Source organism: Gopherus flavomarginatus, chromosome 24 (genome assembly GCF_025201925.1).
Source record: "Gopherus flavomarginatus isolate rGopFla2 chromosome 24, rGopFla2.mat.asm, whole genome shotgun sequence".
Lineage (NCBI taxonomy): Eukaryota > Metazoa > Chordata > Testudines > Testudinidae > Gopherus > Gopherus flavomarginatus.
In genome coordinates, this window is record NC_066640.1 from 4,258,404 (window position 1) to 4,282,455 (window position 24,052).

The 24,052-nt window shown below is 54.3% G+C and overlaps 1 protein-coding gene across 1 annotated transcript in view; it reads left to right on the forward strand.

Annotated features, from left to right (window-relative positions):
- The first annotated feature begins 2,047 nt into the window (after positions 1 to 2,047).
- The window catches only part of UNC13A (unc-13 homolog A), a 127,333-nt gene continuing 105,328 nt past the window's right edge, over positions 2,048 to 24,052 (forward strand). The window contains exon 1 of the mRNA XM_050933855.1: positions 2,048 to 2,242. Within this exon, the coding sequence (XP_050789812.1) occupies positions 2,221 to 2,242 (22 nt within the window). The 5' untranslated portion in view covers positions 2,048 to 2,220. The remainder of the gene's footprint in view (positions 2,243 to 24,052) is intronic.

Consider the following 24,052-nt stretch of genomic DNA (forward strand, 5'->3'; position numbering starts at 1 on the left):
CAAGGGCCCGGATCACAACAGGGGATCAGGTTCCAGGTGTGCTCCTGAGCCAGCATCAACACCTTGCCCACTGGAGCTGTCACAGCCACTCCATCTATGGCCTTCAGGCCATGCTGAGCAGTGTGGGAACCTGCCAGAGGAGACCTCAAAACCCAGCTCCTTGGTGCTAGCAGAGGGCGGATGTGATGCCTTGTAGGTAAGGCACCAGTGGGACTCCGACTTGGTAATGTCTCTTCTCCGACTGTTAAATGAGGTTAATCACACTGACCCACAGGCTTGGGGGGAAATTCATCCCTGTTTGAGATTCAGACACTGCAGCCTTGGAGGGCTTTGAATCACGGAGACACATGATCAGGTCAGCAGCTGAGTAAGCCAGCCGTCTGGTCGACTCTTCAGGGCTGAGCCAGGGCTACTTAGGAGTGAATGTGGCCCTGAGGTGGATTGATACAGCCTGTGAGGGAAAACCTGCCACCCCAAGCAACGCAATGGACTAGGCAGAGGGCTGGAAGGCTGAGCCGCCATCGGAGGAGAGGGGTCCGAAAAGGTGCAAGAAAACAGTGCTCCGAGGAACCTGGGAGTTTGGCTGGTTCCTAAGAAACAGCTCTTGGCTGAAAAGTGACAACGTTAAAATGGCACCGTTGCACCCAGAGGAGTTGCTGTCGGAGTGGGAAATTCACCCCTGTGCAGAGGACCAGCAGAAGGGTCGGGCACCCCTTTCGGTTGCGCTTTGCTGGGCCTCGTCTGGCCTGCATTTCAGAATTGTTATGTGACCTGCGGTGACAGGGGCAGCGCCTGTCCCAGCTACGATGGGCTGTGCTTGAAGTGGTGTGAAGAAAGGGGTGGATCTGCCATGAGCTGCGAGTAGCAGCATGAGTACAGGGGTGCGTAAAACATGCTGCTCGGGAGCCCAGTTCAATTTTTAAATCTATCCTAGCTGGGTCTGTGTCCCGCTGTGACCTCCCCCCATTGTATACCCTGGCAGTGGGCTTTGCACAGGGCTCACTCGGGGCAGGATCGGGCCCGAAGAATCTGTATTGGGCATGAAAACGCACGAGGAGGAAAGCAGCCGCTGTGGCTGGTGTTTGATTATTCTGGCTTGTTCCATGCCCCGCGGTGCCACCCGGCAGCCCCAGATGCAGCCCAAGGCCACGCTGTGCCAAGTGCTGGACCAACACCGGTCCCTGCCCTACAGAGCTTGTGTCCTGAGTGCGCTGCTCCATTCTCCCAGCCACTGGGGCAGGAGGGTGATGAGGTCCTAAGATAACACAGTGGGGTGGGGGGAGGGTCCAGGAAGAGGGGGGAAGGATGTTCTTGTGGTTAAGCCAGTGGACTGGCATTTTGGAGACCTGCGACCCACCCCAAGAGCTGCTACAAACGTGTGTGACCTTAGACTATTCCTGGTGCCTCAGTTTCTTTTCTGTCAAAAGGGGAAGATGCTAATCCTTGCTGACCCAGCCAGGGCACTGGGAGGTGAATGTTTGTGAGGCAGAGTGCAGGGGACCACAGAGACTCAGGGCCCCAGTCTGAGCAGATCCAGGCTATTTTACCTCAGTTGTGAATCTGGCCCTCACCTCTTTGCGGGGAGGAGGGCAGGGATCTTTCTGTCTGATGTGGAATGAGCGCCAGACCCGGACACCCAGCCCTCTGATGCACTTTGGACAGGGAGCTCTTCAGACCAAGCCCCTTCCTAGACCCTTTAATCCAGATACAAGACCCCCCCCCACATAGACAGCCCCAGCAAGCCCACCAAGTCACGCATCAGAGGGGAAATACGCAGGTTTCAGGTGAACAGCTGCCGGGTGGGGGGCGACCTGGTCCCAGAGCCAGGTACTAAAGGTCGATGGCCCACAGCCTGCGAGCGCTTTCGGCGCTGGCGGGCCAAGGGGAGTCTATGGATGTGCATTATTCACACCGACACTTCCATTGACAGCCAGCTCGGGTGCCTTTAAGACTAGACCCAACCCCAGCTGATCAGGTGCCCCCAGTACACCCGCCCCCCCTGCCTCTCAGCAGTTTGACGTCAGGAGCTGTCCATAGGCCTTGTGCTGAAACAAGATGGCTGGTTGCTTGCAAGCAAAGTGAGGAGCAGCCCACACAGAGGCAGATGGAGCAGTATGCAATTTTCTAGCAAGCACACACCCTTTCCCAAGCAGGCACCCAGCTAGCAGCTAACTCTGAAGTCCCCTGGAGCCTCTGAGGTAGCAGACAAGAGGACGTAACATGTCTTTGCTCTGCGTTGGAGGTAAGGAAAGGACCACACCGGGTGTATATATTTCTATATCTGTGCATGCAGATTTGATGGCTCTCTGCAATACATCCTGCCAGGCTCCTTAACAGCTGGGAGTAGAATTGTGTGTGTTGCAACCAAGTGACTCGGTATCGATATGAACACAGCTGATGTCTGCAGGAATAGAGCATTAGAAACAGACACTGGCAGAGGAGATTTGTCTGGGGTGTGTGTGAAATGGGGCTATTTAATAAATGATGCGCTCTGGCAGCTGAAAGACAATCTCCTTCTTTCCCACCTTCAGCACATGGTTAATTTGCGGACGTGCATGTGCCTGTCTGTAGGACACCTTTGTAATAATGGAGGAAGTCTGTGGAAATCGTTGCAAGACCCGCAGATATTGTTTTTGCATTGAATGGCTCCTGTCTGCCCCCCTGTAGTGACAGATCTGTGGATTTGTTTGGAAGTGATTATTGCAGGTGGATTGGGTTGGTATTTATTACACGCTAGAGTCTAACTATTGGGATTTAAAGAGGGCAGTTGAATGTGGGTTAATCCGAGAGCTGCTTTCTCTGCAATGATGTTTAATCCTGTGCAGAGTATTTGCATTGCTAATTTATACCAGAATTGATTTTCACTTTTTTTTTTGGCAAGCTATTTTTGTAACGAGGCGTGATTTGCACCTTTTCTGTAATGCACTGGGTTTTTTTCTCTCTCCTTTTGAACCGATATTAATTCCAAGCCCGTCTCTCTAATGCCATTTTATTCATTTTGAAGTCAGCGAGTTGAGCGGTGACATTTGGAAAGATCGCTTAGTTTATACTTGGCATTTTACAGCCAGTCTGAGGGTGGGGGGTGAGAGAGATTGTGGGTTTTTTTCCCCATGTACATCCATGTAATGTTAAACCTATCAGTATTTTTGTTCTGATCCATTTCCAAAGAATTAGCAATGTCGTCATATGGGATCGAGAATTAGCCGCTGGCTGGGGCTGAACTTTTAAGGATGTGGAGCATGGAATTTAGGAGCCTTTTTATGATTTTGAAAAAGCTCCCAGTGGCACAGGTAGGGGAGGGAGGTGGCTGGCTGGCAGCACTGTGCCTCGCATACGCTAAGCCGCTTTGAAAGCACTCAGTGGAACAACCTCCAGGATTTAGACAGGTTTTTATTTGGCAAAGCGAGGTTGTTTGCGGGGAGCAGTGATCCCCCAGTGTGCTGGCTTCCCGGCTGAATATCCTGCTGCATGGAGCCCTTCTGAAATCCTGAGCACTCAGCGGTGTGCAAGCCGTCTCCATTCACAAAACCCAACCCAGTCTAGAACACCCATCCAGCATTTTTAGATGGTCTTTGCATATTTGGCAGGTGCACTGAAAGAAATTGGATATGGGAGGAGGGAAGGGGGGGGTGACACAAATGACGCCGTCTTACCAGTGCTTGTCTCAGCAGACCTTTCAGGAGGCGATCGGCTTTTAATTAAAAGCCCCCTATCTGCCTTTGGAGGAAACCCGCAGAATAAAGCACCCCCTTTGCCCACCATGCCAGCCAGAAAGAGGCAGGGCCAGCCCACCCAATCCAATTACACCATTCTATTTATGTGTTCCATTGATCAGTCCCCTGAGCCTCGGGCATAAAATCTATGCGTGCAAATAAATAAAGAGCCTGCCATAAATGATTGGGGAAATAGCCTTTTGCTGCCTTGCGGCGCCCTGTGGATTGATGAGGGGGCGGGGTGTGCTGGGAAGGGGGTTGATTGTTATTATTAAAGGCTTTTCCAATAAATCACGGAGCAGATTGTTCGGTGTGCTCCAACAACAGGCTTCGGCTGATAACAGTTTATGAATGAATTCACTACGGAGGGATGGCATCCTGTGGTTTGCTGCTGGTGCAGCCTTCGATTTTTGGCAGGCTCTGAGTGCCTTCCCTATATGGCACGGATGTCACACCTTGTGCCCCGGCCTGCCGGGGATATTGGTTGGCGGCTCCGCCGTGAAGCCACGAGCAGGGGTGTGTATCTGGCGCGGTTCACAGACGCCCCTGACACCTGTCCCGCCAGGCTGCAGCCCCTCTTCCCTCTCCTCCAGAACGTCTCATTGAGGATCTAGCTGCATTTTGCCCTGCACCTCCTGGATTAGTGTCAGGGGGACCAGAATGGGGGGGGGGCCGCGGGGTCATAGCCCATCCACTTTTCACCAAGGCCCCGGCCCCCTGCCCCTCCTCTTCCCCCCAGGCCCTGCCCCCTAGGCCAGGCCAGACACTGGAGCCCATCCTGGGAGGCTGGATAGCTGTGGGGAATCATGGAGCCTACACCTGCCTGGGGTAGGGGGGTCCCAAAAGCAGCCGCCGGTCTGTGTCCCCACCCCAACCCCCCCACCCAGGGCAGTTGGAGGGTCTGCGGCTCCCCACAGCTGCCCATGCTGCTCTTATCATGACCCAGCATCAGCTCTTCGGCCCCCAAGACCCCACCCCTGGCCCCTCTGCTCGGCTCTGGCTTGGTCAAGGGGGAGTGGCCTCAGGGAGAAGCAGTGGGGCGGGCCATGGAGGGGGCAGGGACTCATGGCTCCCCAACACACTTTTAGGATGAATCTGTCACCCCTATTAGCATACACCCCATCTGTGACCCCACGAAGTCATGAGATCTCCTTGTCAATCTCCTCCTGGCACTGGCCAAGACAAACAACCCTCACTCCGGGTAGAGGAAGCTGGATGGGGTGGCTCGGTGACTGTGGTGCCAGTTCCCAGCCCCTCGTCCGATCACGTCTCCAAGCAGGATTCCTCTGGGCGGTGTCCACTGACTCCTCAGACACCCGTGAACGCTGGGGGGCGCTGTCTGGGGTTCTCTGGGCTCCGTGATTCCTCCTCCTCAGTTGAGAGGGGGACCCACCTGCGCCCACCCCCGCAACAGGTATCCAGCAGGCATGGCTGCCCATTGCACCTGGCTCTTGGTTTTACGCTGGTTTCTCCTGCCTTTCCCTTTCTTTTCCATGCGATCTGCAAGTTCCCCCTGCAGGTGCATTAAAGGAGCATAAGTCTGGAAGCTTCAGAAATCAAGCCCGACCTTTGCTGAAATACTCGCCTCTGCCACTGGCATTTTAATTTCACTGATCAGGGAAAAGTAGGGCAAAAAATCTGACTGCACATGTTTATTTTTATGCATTGGACTGGAGGATTTAAGTAGCAGTGCACGAGCCACACCCCCGTCTGCTTCTCTGACTAAGGCCATGTCTACATCTAAAATTTTGCAGCGCTGGTTGTTACAGCTGTATTAGTACAGCTGTATAGGGCCAGCGTTGCAGAGTGGCCACACTTACAGCAACCAGCGCTGCAAGTGGTGTTAGATGTGGCCACACTGCAGCGCTATTGGGCGGCTTCAAGGGGTTTCGGGGAACGCGAGAGCAAACCGGGAAAGGAGACCAGCTTCGCCGCGGTTTGCTCTCGCGTTCCGCGAACCACCGTGCAAACCGCAGGGAAGGAGACCTGCTTGCTCGGGTTCGGGGAACGCGAGAGCAAACCGGGAAAGGAGACCAGCTTCGCCGCGGTTTGCTCTCGCGTTCCGTGAACCACCGTGCAAACCGCAGGGAAGGAGACCTGCTTGTTCGGGGAACGCGAGAGCAAACCGCGGCGAAGCTGGTCTCCTTCCCCGGTTTGCTCTCGCGTTCCCGGAACCACCCTGCAAACCGCAGGGACGGAGACCTGCTTGCTCGGGGTTCGGGGAACGCGAGAGCAAGCCGGGGAAGGAGACCAGCTTGATTACCAGAGGCTTCCTCAGGTATGCTGGGATACCTGCTTATTCCACGGAGGTCAAGAAAAGCGCTGGTAAGTGTCTATACTTGATTACCAGCGCTGGATCACCAGCGCTGGATCCTCTACACCCGAGACAAAACGGGAGTACGGCCAGCGCTGCAAACAGGGAGTTGCAGCGCTGGTGGTGCCCTGCAGATGTGTACACCTCCTAAGTTGCAGCGCTGTAACTCCCTCACCAGCGCTGCAACTTTCTGATGTAGACAAGCCCTAAGACCAACAACTCTGAACATCTTTCTTTAATGCACAGCTTCCAGGGGGCAGTCAAATTGGCTTGAATGTCAGTTATTTCAGAACCCTTCACGGGCACCATAGCTCCAGGGCAGAACAAATTAGATTGTTTGAATGCACAAGCTTTATTAACAATGGGCTCAGCAGGGTTCACCTCACAGTTATTTTTCTGGGCAGGCTTCTGGGTGGAAAAGTATCAAGGCCAGATTCTCAGCTGGGTTAAATCGATGGCGTTCCAGTGGAGCTACCTCACTGACACCAGCTGAGAATCTGGCCCCAAATCTTTAAGCAGCTTCAGATGCACTTGCTGCAACTTTGGAAAGTAACATTACAACAGTCCTCCCATTTTTTGAGTCTATTTTTGCTTCCTTGTCTGATAGATTCAGTTCACTCGTGCCCACGCCTCCCCGCTCTGAGTTAAATCTTCTCCTCGAATCCTGACAGGAGCCCTAGACAGATTTCCCCAGAAATCCCGGCAGAGGATTATATTCTGTTTGCCATTGAGGGTCCTAAAATGAAATACAGCACAATATATCACAGTTTTACAGACTGCCTCTAATAGCCTGGGCTGCAAGCTGCAAACGGGTGTAGCATGACCTCTATGAATGCAGGAGACACAAAAAACCCAGGCCAGCGCAGATCAGTCTGAAGAACATAAGAACGGCCATACTGGGTCAGCCTAATGGGCCTGCTAGCCCAGGATCCTATCCTCCGAAGGTGGCCAGTGCCAGATGCTTCAGAGGGAATGAACAGAACAGGGCAATCAATTATCAAGTGATCCATCCCGTCATCCAGTCCCAGCTTCTGATTGCGAGAGGTTCAGGGACATCCAGAGCATGGGGTTGCATCCCTGACCCTCTCGGCTAACAGCCATTGATGGACCTCTCTTCCACGAACTGAGCTAATTCTTTTTTGAATCCAGTTATTGTTTTGGCCTTCACAACATCCCCGGCAATGAGTTCCACAGGCTGACTGTGAGTTGTGTGAAGAAATACTTCATTATGTTGATTTTAAATCTACTGTCTATTATTTTCATTGAGTGACTCCTGGTTCTTGTGTTTATATGAAGGGGTAAATATCACTTCTCCATTCACTTTCTCCACCCCAGTTATGATTTTATAGACCTCTGTCATATCCCCTCTCAGCCATCTCTTTTCTAAGCTGAAACGTCCCAGTCTTTTCATCTCTCCTCATGTGGAAGCTGTTCCAACACCCCAATCATTTTTCTTGTCCTTCTCTGTACTTTTCCTGGTTCTAATATCTCTTTTGAGATGGGGTGACCAGCGCTGTGTTCAGTATTCAAGGTGTGAGCACACCAGGGATTTATAGAGCGGCATTAGGATATTTTCAGTCTCATTAGCTGTCCCTGTCCTAATGGTTCCTAACATTCTGTGAGCTTTTCTGACGGCCGCTGCACATTCAGCAGATGTTTTCAGAGAACTCTCCACAATGACGCCAAGATCTCTCTTGAGTGGTAACAGCCAATTTATTCCCCATCATGTTGTATGTATAGTTGGGATTATGTTTTCCAATGTGCATCACTTTGCGTTTATCAGCATTGAATTTTGGCTGCCATTTTCTTGCCCAGTCCCCCAGTTTTGGAAGATCTGCCTTTCCTTTCCACTGCTCCTTAAATCGAGGAAGCGAGATCCTCAGCTGATGTAAATTGACGTGGTTGCATTACCTTCGGTGAACCCGTCAGTCACACCAGCTGAGCATCTGGCCCATGGTATCTGAAATAAATAGAACAGTAAGAAATCCCTCTTTCACACAGGTTGGCCTGATTCTGTTTCCTTTCCTCCCACTGGGTGGGATCCAGCCCTGTGAGGAAGGCCCGTGTGCCACTCACATCCTCCAAACGGGGCTTGGCTGGTGACAAACGGGATCGAACCTGGGACCTCTAGAGATTAGTGCATGAGCTAAAAGCCTGGTAGCTAAGGCTGGAGAGCAGACTTGTTTTATCTCTCCCTCTCTAAGTGGTCTCGATGCCTCTCGATGGGCCAGAACCCCACACCCAGGAGGTGTGTTGATTACATGTGCAAAGCCCATGTGGCCCTCTGCACATGAATGAATTCCACCCCCTTTCCTTGGTGAGTCCCTTAGACAATGGATTCTTACCCACTCAGCTGCACAATGCAATGTCTATTTGCTCACTAAGGTGCTGATCCTTCAATCTGACGTACCCACCCATCAGTGGGGCCCCGGGTGTGGGCCACAATGCAGAACTGGGGGCCTCCTCCTGCAACGGGGCTGTTCTTTGCCAGCCTGACACAGTGACAGCTCCTGGGAATATATTTAACACCAGCACGACGTTGGAGTCATTTCTTTGTGGATTCTAACTTCCAGGAGTCCTATATATAGGAACTTGGGTGGTGGTGTTTTCTTGACGTTATTAAAGCGCCTTCCTGAAGGGTCTTTGTTCAAAGCCCTTGTTTTGAAATGCTTAAAACAACTTCAAGTGGGTCAATTAAACATCCAGATTTAGCGTTGCAGCAGGGTTTGGGGGACGGGGTCTGGAGGGGCTGTTAAAAGCCTCCCTTGGCCAGCCCTTTGCAAAACGCAGTTAAAAACCAACCCTATCCAAGCAGGTGGCTTTGGAAAGGAAGGCTGGGCAGGGGGCTGGGTGGGGGATTGTGGCATGTCATGGCCACAGGGCCTGGCAGAAGAGGAGAAGGAAGGTTCCGTACCCAGCTGCCTCCAGCGTCTCTGGACCTGGCACAGGGCCGTGCTCTCAGCAGGACGCTAAGCCTGTCTCTGCCTTGTGTTGCTAGTTACGCCTGCCCCAAGAGAGCTTCCCGCCTAAAGAGACAAAGGGCAGACGGGCACAGAGACGGGCAGGGACTTGCCCCAGGTCACCCAGCAGGGAAGTGGCATCCCACCCATTAGACTACACGTGACACAAAGCTGCTGTCACACGTTGTGCCACAGAAATCCACCCGCCTGGATGCCTTGCACTTACCCCCACCTCAGTGCGCAGCTTTCCAGCCGATGGGCCGTAAACACAACCACATAGGAACGTATCATCTCCCCACGGGCCTGCTACTGCAGCCATGTGTCCCTCCCCAGGGCATCCACACTCCTGTCCAGCCACTGGCCACAGGTTAGGCTAACGGAGCAGGCTTCGCATCCGGCACCAACGGCTTGGATCAAAACGCAGCCCCTTGGACCCTTCACCCGGCCACAGCTGGCTGCCTGCTACCAAAGGGTGGGGCCTGGGGCGGATCACAGCCAGACAAGGCTGAAGAAAGGACTCTCTTTGATTTCTTTGCTCAAGATCTCAGGGTGACTCCCTGTGCTTGCTGTTCCGGTCAGCAGGCAGCTGGAGAGAGCTGGCGTTGGACACAGGTGCTGTGCCATGTGCTGCTTCGCACAGCGGCTCATTAGATGTCCCCTGATGAGATTCTCCCTCGGATGGTGGTTTTGGGGTCCGATGACAGCCAGATGCTCAGACAGCTGACAGCTGTCTCCGATTCGAATTGCAAACAATGCCTATTGTAGTCAGCGTGTTGCCCAGCCAGGGTGGCAGGTATCGGTCAGTGACAATGGTAGCAAGGCTGGGAGAGGGAAGGGGAGACATTTCGGCTTGAACTTCGGCAGGTGGATGGATTCAGCGTGGAAAACAGTTCCCCAGGCTAGGCAAGGACACGATCCAGAGCCAGAGCTCCTTGCTTTTGCCCTTCTCAAGGTACATTGCCAGCCTCAGGGAATGTGGCCCATCTTGCATGGGAGGAAGGAATTTATACCCACTTTACAGAGGTATTACGTAGAGAAGCAAAATAACTCCCCTCTCATCAGCCTGGACGACAGCTCCAGCATCCTGACTCCCATTGCCCTGTTCTAACCACTCATCTCCCGTGTCTACAAATCCTGCCTCTTGGCAGGGGTCAGACTAGATGCCCTTTGCGATCCCTTCTAACCCTACGGTTCTATGTCGGACTCCCAGTGCTCTCCTCTAACCATTAGCTCACACTTCCCTGTCACAAATGCTGTAATGTGGGGCCCCAGTGTCCAGCCCTGCCTGCGATAGACTGGACCAGGGCACAGTGGGGGTGAAACACCCCCCTTCAGGTCTGGCCGTGTTCCACGCTGTCAGACAACAGGGAGAGAATTGCCAAGTAAGATATTGTTGGAATTGCTGGCTCAGGCACCTCTCCTGTCTGTCTAGCCACATGTGATGCCACCCGTGCAACCGGCAGGAATGGTAGGACACTGCTCCCTGTGGGTCCGGTTCCCTTCTCAGTCACCCCTGGGGAGAGCGCGAAGAACCCCTCTGCTATCCATGGAGTTAGGCAGGCAAAGGGAAAGGATAGTGGGCCCTGCTGTGCTTTGCTTACGAGGCAGTGTTGTCTACTGGATAGATCACTGTACTGGGACTTGAGACACCTGCGTTCTATGCCTGGCTTGGTCACTGACCTGGGGCAAGTCACGGCCCCTCTCTGTGCCTCAGTTTCCCCATCTGCAAAATGAGGATAAAGACACTGATCCACTCTGAGGCATACGGATCAGAGCTAGGTCTTATTATTATTAACAGCCTTGTGATAGGGTGTATGTGCCCTGCACTGGAGATGAAAGGGTTAAACCAGCACTCCTGGCAGCGGAAACCACGCCCCCTCGCCCCTGCTGGCCATGCGCTTCCCTATAAAAGGGAGCAGCCCTGCCTCATTCTAGGCTGATTGCTGGAGAGGAAGGATGTACCTTGCAGGCTCCAGCATGGGAGTAGCCAAAACTCCAGACTGTGGGACCCAGAGGTGCCAAGACTCAGGCAAATGCCTGGATGGCTGCAGACACCCAAGGGAGGTTGGAGCTCCCGGGAGTGGTGCCAGGTGAGGAGCTCGGAGAACCTGAAGATGTCCAGACCACAGCATCAGGAAATCCAGTAGGAAGTAGCCCAGGGGAATTAGACCAGTTACAGAACTGGATCTTGTTAGCAGGTTTTGGTTGGATCCTAGCTGACTCATTGGCACATGCACTCAACACTGCCAGGCCCTTGGCTGGGACCCCTGGAGAGGGAGGGTCTGGGTCCCCCTACCCCTGCCCCAGGTGGTGGCCCATTTCCCCAACTCTGACCATTAGGCTGCAGAGCACTGCTAAGGAGGGTAACCTTATAGACTCTGGCCACTAGGCTGCACAACCAGGTTGAGGAGGTCAGCCACACTGACTTTGGCCACTGGGCCATACAGCCTGAGTGAGAGGGTGTTTGTATCAACTCTGGCCATTGGATCATACTGCCCTGCCATCAAGGGTGACTGTATTGACTCTGGCCATTGGGCTGTACTGCTCTGAGGCTAAGGCAAGCAGGCAGACTTAACTGCAGGGCCACGATGCTGGTGCCACTCCCCGCAAAGGGGGATGGAGTGGGCTTGCCCCGTGACAAGCTTGAACTTGCAAAATGAAAGCTGCACCATGTGGGAGACAGCACTGGGTCAGATCTTTGGTGCTGGCTGGGGAGACAATGCCCTAGGGTGGGGTTAGCCGCACACAAGACCATGCTCATCCCCACTCTCCAGGGCTGGCACCGCACTCGGCTTGTGAAGACAGCCACAGACATGCTCTCACCAGAAGGCAGGCTTGCAGTCCCCCTACTCATTACATTCCTTTGTCAGGCACATATGGTGCTGTCCCACCCCTGCCCCGGGCTCACCCCTGGCAGAGCTACTTATGTCTGTGCAAAGCAGGCCTGACTCTCCCAAGCACTAAGCTGGTGTGTGCTGAGCTGGAGGCCCAGTGCCAGCGAATGCCACCATTTCAGGATTTCTCTGCCTCCTGGGAGAATCCCAGCTAGTATATGGCCACTTAGCAGCTCCTCTACTGGTCCCACTTCCAGGGTACAGGGTGTGGCCTGGGAAAGGGGGTGTGGCTAGGGCTCCCAGCATCCATTTGGGCTCCAGTCGCTGGAACAGTGTCTGGGGACGTTTGGGAGGTGACTCAAAATAGAGCAGCCTTAAGGCAGCTCTACTCTGCATTAGAGACTGGCAGATTGGGACCAGGGTGATGCAAAAGCTGTTTTTTGAGACGTGCGCAGCACTTGCAGCTTTGTTTGTTCTTTGTTCTCTGTTTGAGCTGTGCGTGCTCAGCAAATCTGGAACCCTTGTCCCAGGAGAGCTCAGACTACGGCACCCAGAACCAATAGCCATCTTTACAAATACAGCTGTGAGAGTATATGCCTCAGTGTTTGGAAATTAACTCTCTGTGTGTGTGTGTGTGTGTGTGTCACAAACCTGTGCAATGGGTGCCCTTCATGGCTCAATTGCTCCAACCAATATCCTGATGCCCCTCGCACACTGAAAAAGACACGATCTCTGTATTGCAGGTGGGGAAACTGAGGCACAGCTCTCTCTGTACAATGGGTGACTGGAAACATTGTATGTAGGATGACCAGCTAGTGGGGAGACACCCATCAGTGGTGGGCCCTCTTTTGGCCACTGCCACATGGAGACACTGAATGGGTGACCCACCAGGTGCTGCCAAATCCAAAGCTGAGAGACAAGGGAGGTTTTGCCCTTGTCCTCCAACAGAATCCCTCTGCCTGGATTGGGGTGAGCCGCTGAGCTCTCCCCAGCAGGCAGGTGGGCAGAAGCCTTTCATCTGACTGTGGCTCAGGAAATGCTGAAGAGCAAGGAACTCACAGATCCAGTGCGTAGGGTGGGGGCGCAGGGCATGTGTACACCCATGGCTCTGTATTTAATAGGGTGGTTGTTTAGGGGGGTGACTTTTTATTAATGGGCTGGAAGGAGAATGAAAAAAGGCCCTGAAATATCACACAAACCATGGAGGGGTGAGATGGGAGGCGACGCAGCTGAGATCTGAGCCACGGCCCTCCGGTTTGCTCAGCCCTGCTCTCCCATTGACTCGCTGGGTCCCAGGCTGCTGGGTTTGAGCACCTCGGTATTTGGGGGCTGAAACACATGGGGCCTGTTTCTCTGAGGGGCAGAGCACCCCCAGTGCTGCCTAACAGCCATGGGAGCTGCAGGTGCTCAGCACCTCTGAAAACCAGCTCTCCAAAGAGCACCAAAGTAGGGAAGGCATTTGCTAATGCAGGTCTATGTGTGCCTCAGTTTCCCATATATAATATGGCACGGCTGCTGTAATGGCGGTTTCCTCCCCCAGGCTGCAGAGGGACATGATTTGAGCATGGCTAAGGGAGATGGAAAGTGGTTTGGGGACAAGGGGGTGCCTGTCCTGAGGAGATGAGAGCTGCAGAGTGGGGCGCTGGAGTTTTAAGACCCTTTCTCAGGACACCTCATGATATTCTGGCTGCCCCATCTCCCCAGGAGTGCAGGGAGGGTTCAGTGATTTTTGTGGAAACCTAAGGCTTGAATTTCTCCCTGTTAGCATGCACGCGGGTCTCTGCCTGGCTGGACTGCAGGTGGGCTGCATGTCAGGTTCGTAAGGCTGCTCTCAGAAAGGGCTGATTCTGCAGATTCCCTTTGCTTTACGGTGGCCTTGCAAGAACCCGACAACAGGCAGAAATTGCCACTGTCTCCACCCTGTCCATCACCATGCTTACTATTTCCTGGCAGCTGTAGGGATAAAGGCACAAGATCCATCCAGCGGAGCTAACGGAGAATCTCTTAGCAGTCAAGGGCCCATGACACAGAGTTGTGCAGTTCTGATTCCACCCAGCAGAGGGCAGGGGCTCAGGCCTCTGAAGACTATGGGTGATTAAAATTCACACCTGCAACACCAGAAATGTACACAGGGTTTTGCAAAGGCAAGTTCCGTGGCTGGGTAAAGCCAAGGCCGTTATCTGCCCTAGCAGGGTCTGTGTGGATAGCTGCCCACCTGCGCTGAGCAGCTGAGACATTCTATTACCTGATGGGTTTGTAAACCCTGACAGGTGTGGGGCTGCAGTGTGGGGAATGTGCTGCTAAGAGGCCTTAGGCACAGCTTGCCCCTGTCAATTCTGGGCTGAAATACAATGTTAAGTAATGAGAATGCTGGAATGGACACACACACACACACACACCTGGCAAGCCTGTTAATTAAAACAGCTCCTTAAATACAGCTCCTGCAGGAGAACAATGGCCTGCTGCAGCCCAGTGTTCTCTGCCAGTGGCTGATAGCAGAGCTTCAGAGGACATGCTAGAATCAACAAGCATCAGGGCATAAACTGAGGCTGTCTAAGTGCACCTAATTATGTAGTTAATTGGGCAGCATGGCAGGAACCCCTCCTGAGCTGGAGTAAGTCAGCCTGGCTCCATTGATTTCAATGGTGGGTATTGATGTAGGATGTGACCCCCATCTCCGTTTCCTCCTCTCTCATCAGGCAGTAGTGGCTGTGGGCTTGAAGCTTGTTGATTTTAGTATGTCTGGCTTCTCTGAGATGGCCTCTGCTGAAATCTAGAGTGTACACGTGCACGTACACACACACTTGTGTAAACGTGCACGCACACACACATAGGCATCATCTCCTCCAGCTCTTTAATAGGCCTCGTCTCCCAGAATAAAAAGGGGGCAGGGCTAGAAGGCTCTAGAGGCTCACCGGGGCCACATGTGGCGTAGCCAGGAGTCCTAGTTTGCCCCAGGTACCTGGAGGACAGTGATCAGCAGCACAGGGGGGCGCAGTCTCCACAGCTTCCGTGGAGGGGGTGGCGGAAGCGATGATCCATCCTCATTGGGGAAGGGGTGACCTGGCTGCACCCCTCCACTGACTAAGGAGGTAGCAGGACCCGACAGCTCCATGCTGAGGAGATTCCAGGTGCCAGTCCCGTGGGGGGGCCAGCAGAGCCGCTCCAGCACACAGTCAGCAAGTGAGGGGATCCTGGGGCAGGGTGGAGGTGGGGTGCCAGAATTTCCCCCTTACTGTATGACGTGGGTGAAAGGGAGCCAGGCTCCAGCCTTGTTCACGTGGGCCATGCGCTTTGAGATCCTCACCTGGGAGCTGCTGGAGCGATGCAAAGCTGGGGCGGGCTGATGCTGGTGGGGGATGCGGACAGGATAAGCCAGGGTCCGGCAGATTGCTGAGAGAGGGAATAACACCTCATGGGGTGAGTCAGCCAGAGGCCCCCCAATCCCTCTCTTCTCCCTGAACCATCCAGAGCATGCAGGAAAGACTCCCCCTGACTATAGTGAAGCTGGGCCCAGGCAGAAGCAGGTGCCTGGTGTCCCCAGTTGTTTTCCATTTTCACCCAGTCTGCAATTCCAGCTCCAGAGCCAGGGCAGCAAATCCCTTGTGCTGCATTTACTGAGAGCAGAGCCAGGCCTGGCTGGGTCCAGACCAAACCCTCCCCATAAGGGCACCTCTTTCTGTGTTTTCAGCCTGGTTCCAGGGGGTGGGAGAAGCAGCTAGGGAAGGGGTGGGGGGGCGGCTCTCCAACCCAAAGCACAATGCTGGCCTGGCCTAGCTGCAGGGAACCCCTCTTGGCGGCAGTAAGGGGGGCTGTGTCTAGAACCCAAGTGACACAGCACTGGCTGTGGGACCCTACCGCTGGCTTCCTCCTCTCCCTGCATTAGGGGAGGGGGGTTAGACCCCATCTGAATCTCTGTGCAAATGCTCCATCTTGTCTTCTGCTGCACTAAGATCAGGGCTAAGCACAGCCTTCACCAGCTACTGGCAGCTCCGGCCCTAGGTTTTACGGGGCCTGCGGCCATGTGTGTGGGGGGTCCCAGCCAGCCTTCTATCGGGGAGCAGGGTGGCTTCAGGACCCGTGGGGGGCTAGGGAGAGGATCCTGGCCCTTGTGGTTCTGTAGCAGCGAGCCCGCTGGCAAGATCCCTTCTTGTGCAGAAAAAGGCATTCGGCGCAGGGGCCGTTCCCAAATGCCGGGCTGCATCGCACACAGCTAGCGCCAGCCCTGGCTTTTCACACCCCGCTCATGAGCCGTGAAACCCCCGCCCAACTGCGCACGCTGCTCCCTTTGTCGCTTTGCACAGATGTGCACGCTGTGTGGAGGTGAGTGACGCCTCCAGCCAGGAGATCACAGCCTGCAGGGAGGGGTTGAGGCAAAGGGTGTGGGGTCAGGAAGGCGGGCCGCATGTCCCCAGCCCTCTGAAGCTGGTTGATTTCATTCGTCTCGCTCTGCTGTTGCCGGGTCCTGGAAGATCTCCTGGCATGAATGATGCGCAGAACGGAATGAATGAAAAGTGCTGTCGCTGGCTGCTCTGCCGGAGTCGGAGGCAACACATGGCGAATACCAAGCAAGCGGCGCAACCAGGGCGGGGGAGGGGACCCAGCGCAGGTGGGGAAGGGGAAATAAATGACAGCGGAGTGGGGGGCTGGTGTGTATGAAGCCGAGGGCGGCGTGCTTGGGAGTGTGGGGAGATGGCTGGAAATTTCCAATGCAGCCAGAAGGGAGCCAGGCTTCCGGCTCACCCAACCCTGGCTACCGCTCAGAGCCCGGGGGCTGATCGTCCTCTCACGCCAGTGTGAATTGGGAGCCTACTGGGACCGTGTGGAACTGCCTTGCACGACTCCTCTTCTAGCCTCCGTGGCCTGCTCTCAGGAGGCGCCACGCCCCAGTGGTCCCCATAGGCAGGTGTTCCCTGGGCTGGCCAGGGTCAGTGGCTCTGGGGTTTGCTGGGTCCAGCCCCCGCTGCCTATGATGGTTGTTGGTGTATACGGCCCCTTTCCCACAGAGCTAGTACCGCATGACACCGACACTAAACAGCTCTGCAAAGACCCAGTAACGGAACGAAAAATACTGGGGGGGGCGTTGATTTAAGGTGTGTTGTAGGTATAAGGGGGCTATCAAAGATTGCGTCCAAGGGATTCTAGGAGCTGAGGGCCAGGTGCACACAAGACATGTAAGTGGGGGTAGTGACGTTAAAGGGCCTGATCCTGAGAGCCCCCCCCCAGTGGAAGCTGAGGATGTGCGAGACATCTTGTAGGATTGGGCCCCAAGTGAGCATGGAATCAAGCAGAGATGTGGACCTATGGGCTGGGATGCAAAGAAAGCTCTGGAACTCAGTGGGGACTCAGGCCTGGGGGTGTTCTGGCCTCTTGCCCCAGCTCTGCCCTGGAATTGCTGTTTAACTCATGGCAAGTCACTTTCCCTCTCTGTGACTCAGTTTCTCCATCTGTAATAGGGACCCACTGTTGTAAAGCCTTTGGAGATCTCTAGATGAGAAGTGAAAAATCACCCAGGCCCGGCTGCCCTCTGCTATGGCTGTGCTGCACAGGGTTGCAGATGTTATTCTGCCATGCGAGAAGCACCAGGGTCAGGAGCAGACGTAGTCTGTGCCCTAAGGAGTGATGCAGCCAGAGGGTGGGTCCCAGTCCTCCCCAGCTGGGCAGGTCTGTGCCAGAGCCGGCTGGCAGCACCGTGGGGAGTGGTTAGGGGAGCAGCTTGAGAGCTGCTTGGCCCCCACAGGCGGACCGGGGCTGAGAGGGGAGACAAGCGATTGGAAGGCGTTGGCTGGCTGGCTGAAAGAGCACAGCTGTGGACATGTGGCCTTTGGCTAAGGATCCAACCATGGGATGCAGGACGTCTCGGATTCCCTGTGCCCACATGGCAGAGTCACTCCATCTACCCCATGTCACTGGTCCCTGTCTGCAAAGTGGGGGTCATGGTGGGGCTCGGGGGGGCTCCGAAGCATGGTGCGGAGAGTTCGAGATGTACTAGGTCCCAGCTGTGGCTGGGATTTATTTTATCATGATTGTTATTTTAACCATGGCCGTGATCCTGCTGCCGTCTGCATCAATGGGAGATTTTGTCCCTTCACTTCATTGGGATAGGGACCTGGCTCATTTCCTTTTCCCAAGACACCCCCCACACCCCTCCTCCCGCTTCTCCCCCTCCCCGGGCAGAAGGGAAATGGGCAGGGGTGCTGTCCTTGGTCCTAATACTGCTCTTTCAGTATCTCTATCAGCTGCTATTTCCAGCGCTGAATAATACGCCAACCGCAGTGACACTGTTAATTGTAGGGCCTGGAATAACACGAGGTGGTGAAAGGGGCTCGGAGGAGAATAAATAGATCCCTTTGTATAGCCTGATGCGTTTAAAATAATCCACTGTCCACACCAGAAAAGCCACATTTTGGGGCAGAAATACAGTTCCACTTTGGTAGGATCCTCCTCCGCTCAGACGAAGGCAGCCTGGCTTATTTGTTTCCATTGCAACCTATTTCCTGCCTGCTGCCAGGGCATAAGAACGACACCTCAGCCAGATCTTGGATCTGTGCAGAGAACTTCCCACCTGGGCTGGCTTGAAGGCCCAGAGTCTTTAGCCAGTCAGAAGCTATTGATTGACTGTGGTTTAACCCCACTGGGTTTTCCTCCTCATAAGCTGTTTTACATCCACTTTAGCTGTCTCAAGAATTTCACAGAGGTTTCTATGGAAAAATTGCTCACACACTTCCACTGGCAACCTGGTCTTGGCAGAAGGCCCTAAGCGAGGGGTGCATTAACTGATGTGGTTATTCTATCTAGGGCTGCCGCAGTTACGGGTCTGTTGGTACTTCTTTCCCAAGCCCCTGTTTTAAAGGTTTGTTGCAGCTCATCCCAGATTGGAAATGAGAATAAAATGGTCTCACTCCAGGAGGAAATTTTGCCTTTGGTACGTTTGCTTTGAAATCAGTCAGAGAAATTTTAGGTGGAATGGGTCACATTTCTGAGCGAAGAGAGGCTTATATTAAAGGTCTGTGGGATTTTTTTATTCATTTTAGACATCTGGTCAAATATCTTGCACAAAGCCTGGGGTTGGGGGTGTTTGTGGCGAAGGTATGTGTGCGGGAAACAAGACAACAAAGGGTCCACGGAACTAAAAATGTGGCTTTATATGCCCCGGCTTAGCACACTCACACCAGGAAATTGTTTGGTTTTTAGGGTTTTTTCTCAGCTCCTCCCCACTTTTATCCCACATAGAAATGGAAGAACATACGATCCCCAAATAATCAGGAGTGGGAAGGAGCTGAGGGGAACCGATCAGGACATTTCTCAGGAAAGAGGGACTTTCCGACAGTTAGCACAATGCGGCCCTGATCTCTCAGGCCCAGACATTTTCTGGGCATTATGGCACTGTGACAAAGTCAGGCGGGCGGCTGCAGGAGAGGCTGGCAAAACAGGTATGTTAGCCCGAGAATGCTAAAGGAAGGTCCTTTTTCCTACAAGCCAGGAAGGGGTCACTTCAGGTCAATTAGGGACACCTGACTCCAATTAAGGGCTGCCTGAAACCTGTTAAAATCTCTGTCCTGGTGAGAGGTAGGGGCTGCAAGCAGCAGGGAGATCTGCATCTCCAGTGCGAGAGACCCACACCCAGTGCCTGTTTAGGGGAAGGGCCGACACCCTGGGGCCAGCGACAGGACAACACCTGCCCCATGGAGGGGGCCAGGGAAAGGTACCCCCTTTTGTTTGGCAGAGGAGCACTCCTTAGGCCTGCCCTGAGGCCTACCGGGAAGGCTCTGAGAAACAAACCCCGAAGAGGGACTGACAGACAGGCTGCAGAGTGGGGCTGATTTACCCCAGGCTCTGGCCCTGTCAGAGGACGGGCATTAAGTCTGGCGAGGCAGAAGGGGTGCCTTGCCAAATCTGCCCCTTGGTGCCTAGCACAATGGAGCCCCTAAGTGCTACTGTAATAAAATAAATAATAATCTGGGCAAACAGCAGCTCTTAATTTCTGATTTAAAATGAGGTATTTTCATATAGAGTGACCAGATGTCTCGATTTTATAGGGACAGTCCTGATTTTGGGGTCTTTTTCTTATATAGGCTCCTATTACTCCCCACTCCCTGTCCCGATTTTTCACACTTGCTGTCTGGTCCCCCTACTTTCATACTAGATTTTCCTGACTTGTCGGGGGTCATCAGAGATCTTTGTTTAAAGACCCACTTTCCACCCTCCCCCTTCCTGTCTGATCCTGATAGGAGGCATCACGTGACCTGACTTTGTGTTGCCACATTCCTTTCCATGGCAACAGACTGTGATATCACAAATGAAGGATTAGGACTTCTGGCAGGAGAGGAGGACCCACAGCTCACGTAGTGGGTCCAATCTAGGACTGGAGGCCAGTGACTCTGGCTGGAGTCTACACCAGGGATGCACTGACCAACACCGGACTAATCCCCACCGTTCTTCCTGTGCCTGGGTTTCCCCAGCTATATCATAATATCGCCGAAGGGCACGAGAGCTCTGCAAAGTGCTTTGAGATCCCTGCGTGACAGGCCTTGGCGATGTAAATTCTGTTTTATAAATCCCAGTCCAGCTGCTCGGAGCAGTGCATGCTGGGAGATGCGGTTTGCACCGGGTGCACCTCTGTGTGGAAGATGGGAGCAACTGAGAACAGGCTCTGAGGTCAGCGGCGCTGCTGGGCGCATGACACTCACTTATTTAGGTGCCTAGGCAAGGATTTAGGGCTGGTCCCCCTGAATCTGTTTTGGGATTTTCAATTTATGGGACTTTGGTTTCCAAATGTCACTGCCAGCCAATGGGATCTGCGTGCCGAACTTTCTAGGTTGCCTTGAAAATTCCAGCCTAGGAGGCTCACTTGAGGTGCTGGCTGTTGATAGGTTCCAAGAGGGTGCGGCTTTCTCTCTGCCATGGCATCAGGTTTAGCCCAGCAAAAAGAAACCGGCAGAGCCTATGCTCGGGCCAAACTAGCAGCTCAGAACGCCCCTTTCATTCCTTCCTGGGACCTGCCAGGTAACGGGACATCTGACAAAGCATGTTGTGACAGCTCGGCCAGGGTGCAGAATAGCAGCTCCAGCCAGCTGCAGAAAGATGCCTCCTCTTGACAGAGACAACAGGCCAGACTAGACATGTTGTTCTCTGTATAATTGTTGCCCTCAGCATGGTTCTTGCTTTGCTTTTCTTGGGCTTAGGAGGAAAAGTGGCTGAGTAGCTCCTGTCTGTTCCTGCCTCTGGAGCACAAAGGAAGGAGCTGGAGGATCTTGCTGGCGTCCTTAGGGTGCTTTAATAGAGGCAGGGAGTGTTGTCAGACGGAGAAGCCTGGTCAGGAGCTGCTCTCTCTGCTCCCAGGATGAATCATTCCTGCCTGGGAGCTGGGCCCATGACTCGCAGTCACAATGGCAAGAGCTCAGCTCCCACCCTAGGCTCCTTGATTTCCGGTGTGGTAGCCAGCCCCCAGCAGCTCCCGGTTTTCTCAGTGAGGGACCGGATGAGAGGGGGATTTGCCCCTGTTCTCAATGGGCGCTGACTGGGTCCTGAGCATTGGAGGAAGTTCTGGTCACTCCCTGTATGTGTCTCAAACGGGAGCTGAGCTCCTCTGAAAATTGGGCTCCGGTTACGGGAATGGAGCACTTTGAAATCCAGCCCTGAGGGAGCGACTGGGGGGCAACGTGCCAGGCGCTGCAAGCTGAGAGCCAGGGGTGGGGAGGATGGCTTCATGCTGAGCTGGTGTTAGAAGCTGCTGGGTGCCGTTGATTAAGTCTGGCCTTTGCCAAAGCGGCCTCTGATTTGGGGCGCCCGGCTAGGGGCTTCTCTGGGACATCCCAAAGGAGCGGCGCTTTCTGGCCAGGCGGCAGGACTGTGTGTCAGTGCTTCCTGGAAACTGTTTGCAGGGGCAGGGGCTGGTATATTTTTTTTCTCAGTGGCTCAGGAACTCAAATGAGCCGCACAGAAAATACACTGAAAAGTGGCAGCTCAGGGACCAGTTATATTGTTATAAACAGACTTTTAAGCTGCGTGAGCCGTCTTTGTCCCACTCCAGCATTGTGCAGCGTTGACGTGTGGTGCCATGTGGCTCGATTCCAGGCACTCCGACAATCCCCATCGGGAGCTCTGCACCCAGGTGGGAAGCTCTTCGCTCTCATGTGCCTCTGGCCCAGTCCCATTCCACCACGGAGAGAATTTAGCCATCAGCCTAGCGATGAGACAACCTGTTCAGGGTAGGCTACTTTTGGGGAGATTCACACCCTCCCTGCAGCTGTGCAGAGTTTGGTAAAGAACTTGAAGAAGGTGAGACAGGGTGGCCTAGTGGTTAGAACCAAGGGCTGGCACTGGGAGTCCTGACTTTGCTTCCCAGCTATGGCTGGTGTGTGTGTGTGTGTGTGTGTGTGTGTGTGTGTGTACACAAAAGAGTAGCTCAAGTGCTCCGTGCCTTAGTTTCTCCATCAGTAAAATGGGTGACTTTAACCATAATAATCCATCCTTCCCTCCGACAGGGTGGAGTAGATGGTTTTGAAGTGCCTTGAGATCCTCAGATGAAACTCAGTCTGGGAAGGGCCCATTTATTAGTGCACCAGAGAGACGGCTGCCCAGTGGCCCTGTGGTTAGGACACTTTGGAGTCCATCTAGTGTATGCCAGGCTGCTCTCACAAAGCAGGAGCAGGGCTGCTGAAGGAGACTGCTTAGCGTAGCTGCCCGACTCGCTCTGTCGCTGACCCCCTCCCAAGCTGGCAGTCAGTGATAAGCAGCTGCCTAGCCGCGCGGCTTTGAAATCAAATTCTCTTTGAGATTGCAAAGGGCTATTTCAGGGCCATTCTAGTCACCTTGGTTTTCTTTTCAGATCACAAAGGTTCCCTCCCCTCCCTTCGTTATTTTGTCCTTTGCCAGCTGGAAATTCTGTTAGGGGCCATTTCCCTGAGCTGAAATACAGAACGGTGAGCAGGTGCCTGGCCCAGCCTGAGATGATGGCTGTTGAGATCAGGGCAAAGATGCCCCCTGACTTGTGCCTTCCCCTACCCCTGGAGTCAAATGCCATGTTTTGTGCAGCAAGATTGGCCCGCACCCACCCACCCAGTGCTGCAGCCCAGGGGAAGGCGCCGGGAGCTACAAGCTGCGGGCTCTCATCTGAGATCTCCCCAGTATCTCTGAGCACTCAGTAGCCAAGGCCCAGCCTGTGTGGCCGCTAGCAGAGGTTGGACGAGGCCACTCCAGGCAGAGCTGGGGATGGGAGCCAGCTCTCTGATGTGACAGACAAACCACATCTGCTTTTCCCGCTGTCGCTCAGAAGAAACGACTCTATTATGGGGAGGGGGTCTCTCTCCGGTGGCCAGAGTAAATGTAAGGGTTTGTGAGTCTGCTGCTGCCTCCGCGCTGGCCAGGATGCCTGTTCTGATGTGTAGCTCCAGGGATCCCAGCTTCAAGGCCTGTGGGAGATGCAGACAGGGACACGGTTCCCCTTTGTCTGTGCTGTCTCCAACCACCACGAGAGGCTGGAGGAAGTTGCACTTCTGCCTCCCACCAGAAAGGGGCTCCTCTGTTTGCCTGTGGGGCTGGTGGGGAGAGCTGGGAGGGTTCTGGGGGGAGGGAGGAAGAGACTGTGGGGCGAGAAAGGAGGGGGGGCTGGGAGGGGTGAGGATGGGGGGCTCTGAGGGGGTGAGGTTGGGGGGCTGGGAGTGGGGCAGATGGGGGGTCTGAGAAGGGAGAGCTGGCGATCGGGAGGGGGGAGGCTGGGGGAGGTCTGTGAGCGGGGGAGGCAGGGGTCCAGAGACAGGCGAGCCTTGGGAGAAGGCACAGAGCGCGGTAGCTGGGAGGAGGGGGCAGCATAGGGGTCTGTAGGGAGCAGAGGGAGTCTGCAAGCAGAGAGCAGGTGCTGGGGGGGTTAGCAAGGCTGAAAATGCCTCTCACTCTCTGGAGGTTTCAGATCGGACCGGCTTCCCTGGCGGTGAATTAAAGGACCTAGGGCTCCAGCTCCTGCGGGGAGCCCCAGGCCCTTTAAATCCCCACCCGAGCCCTGCCACCACTACCCCAGCAGTGGCAAGGATTCTGGCGCGCTTTAAAGGGCCCAGGGCTCTCCGCAGCGGCCGGAGCTCAGGGCTCCTTAAATCCCCGCTGGAACCCTGCCACCCTGGGGCTCCCAGCCACCTCTGCATAGCCACAGCCAGAGCCCCATGACCTTTAAATCTCAAAAGGCCCCGCCTCTTCTGGTTGAGGTCCCGCCTCTTCTGGTTGAGGCCCCACCCC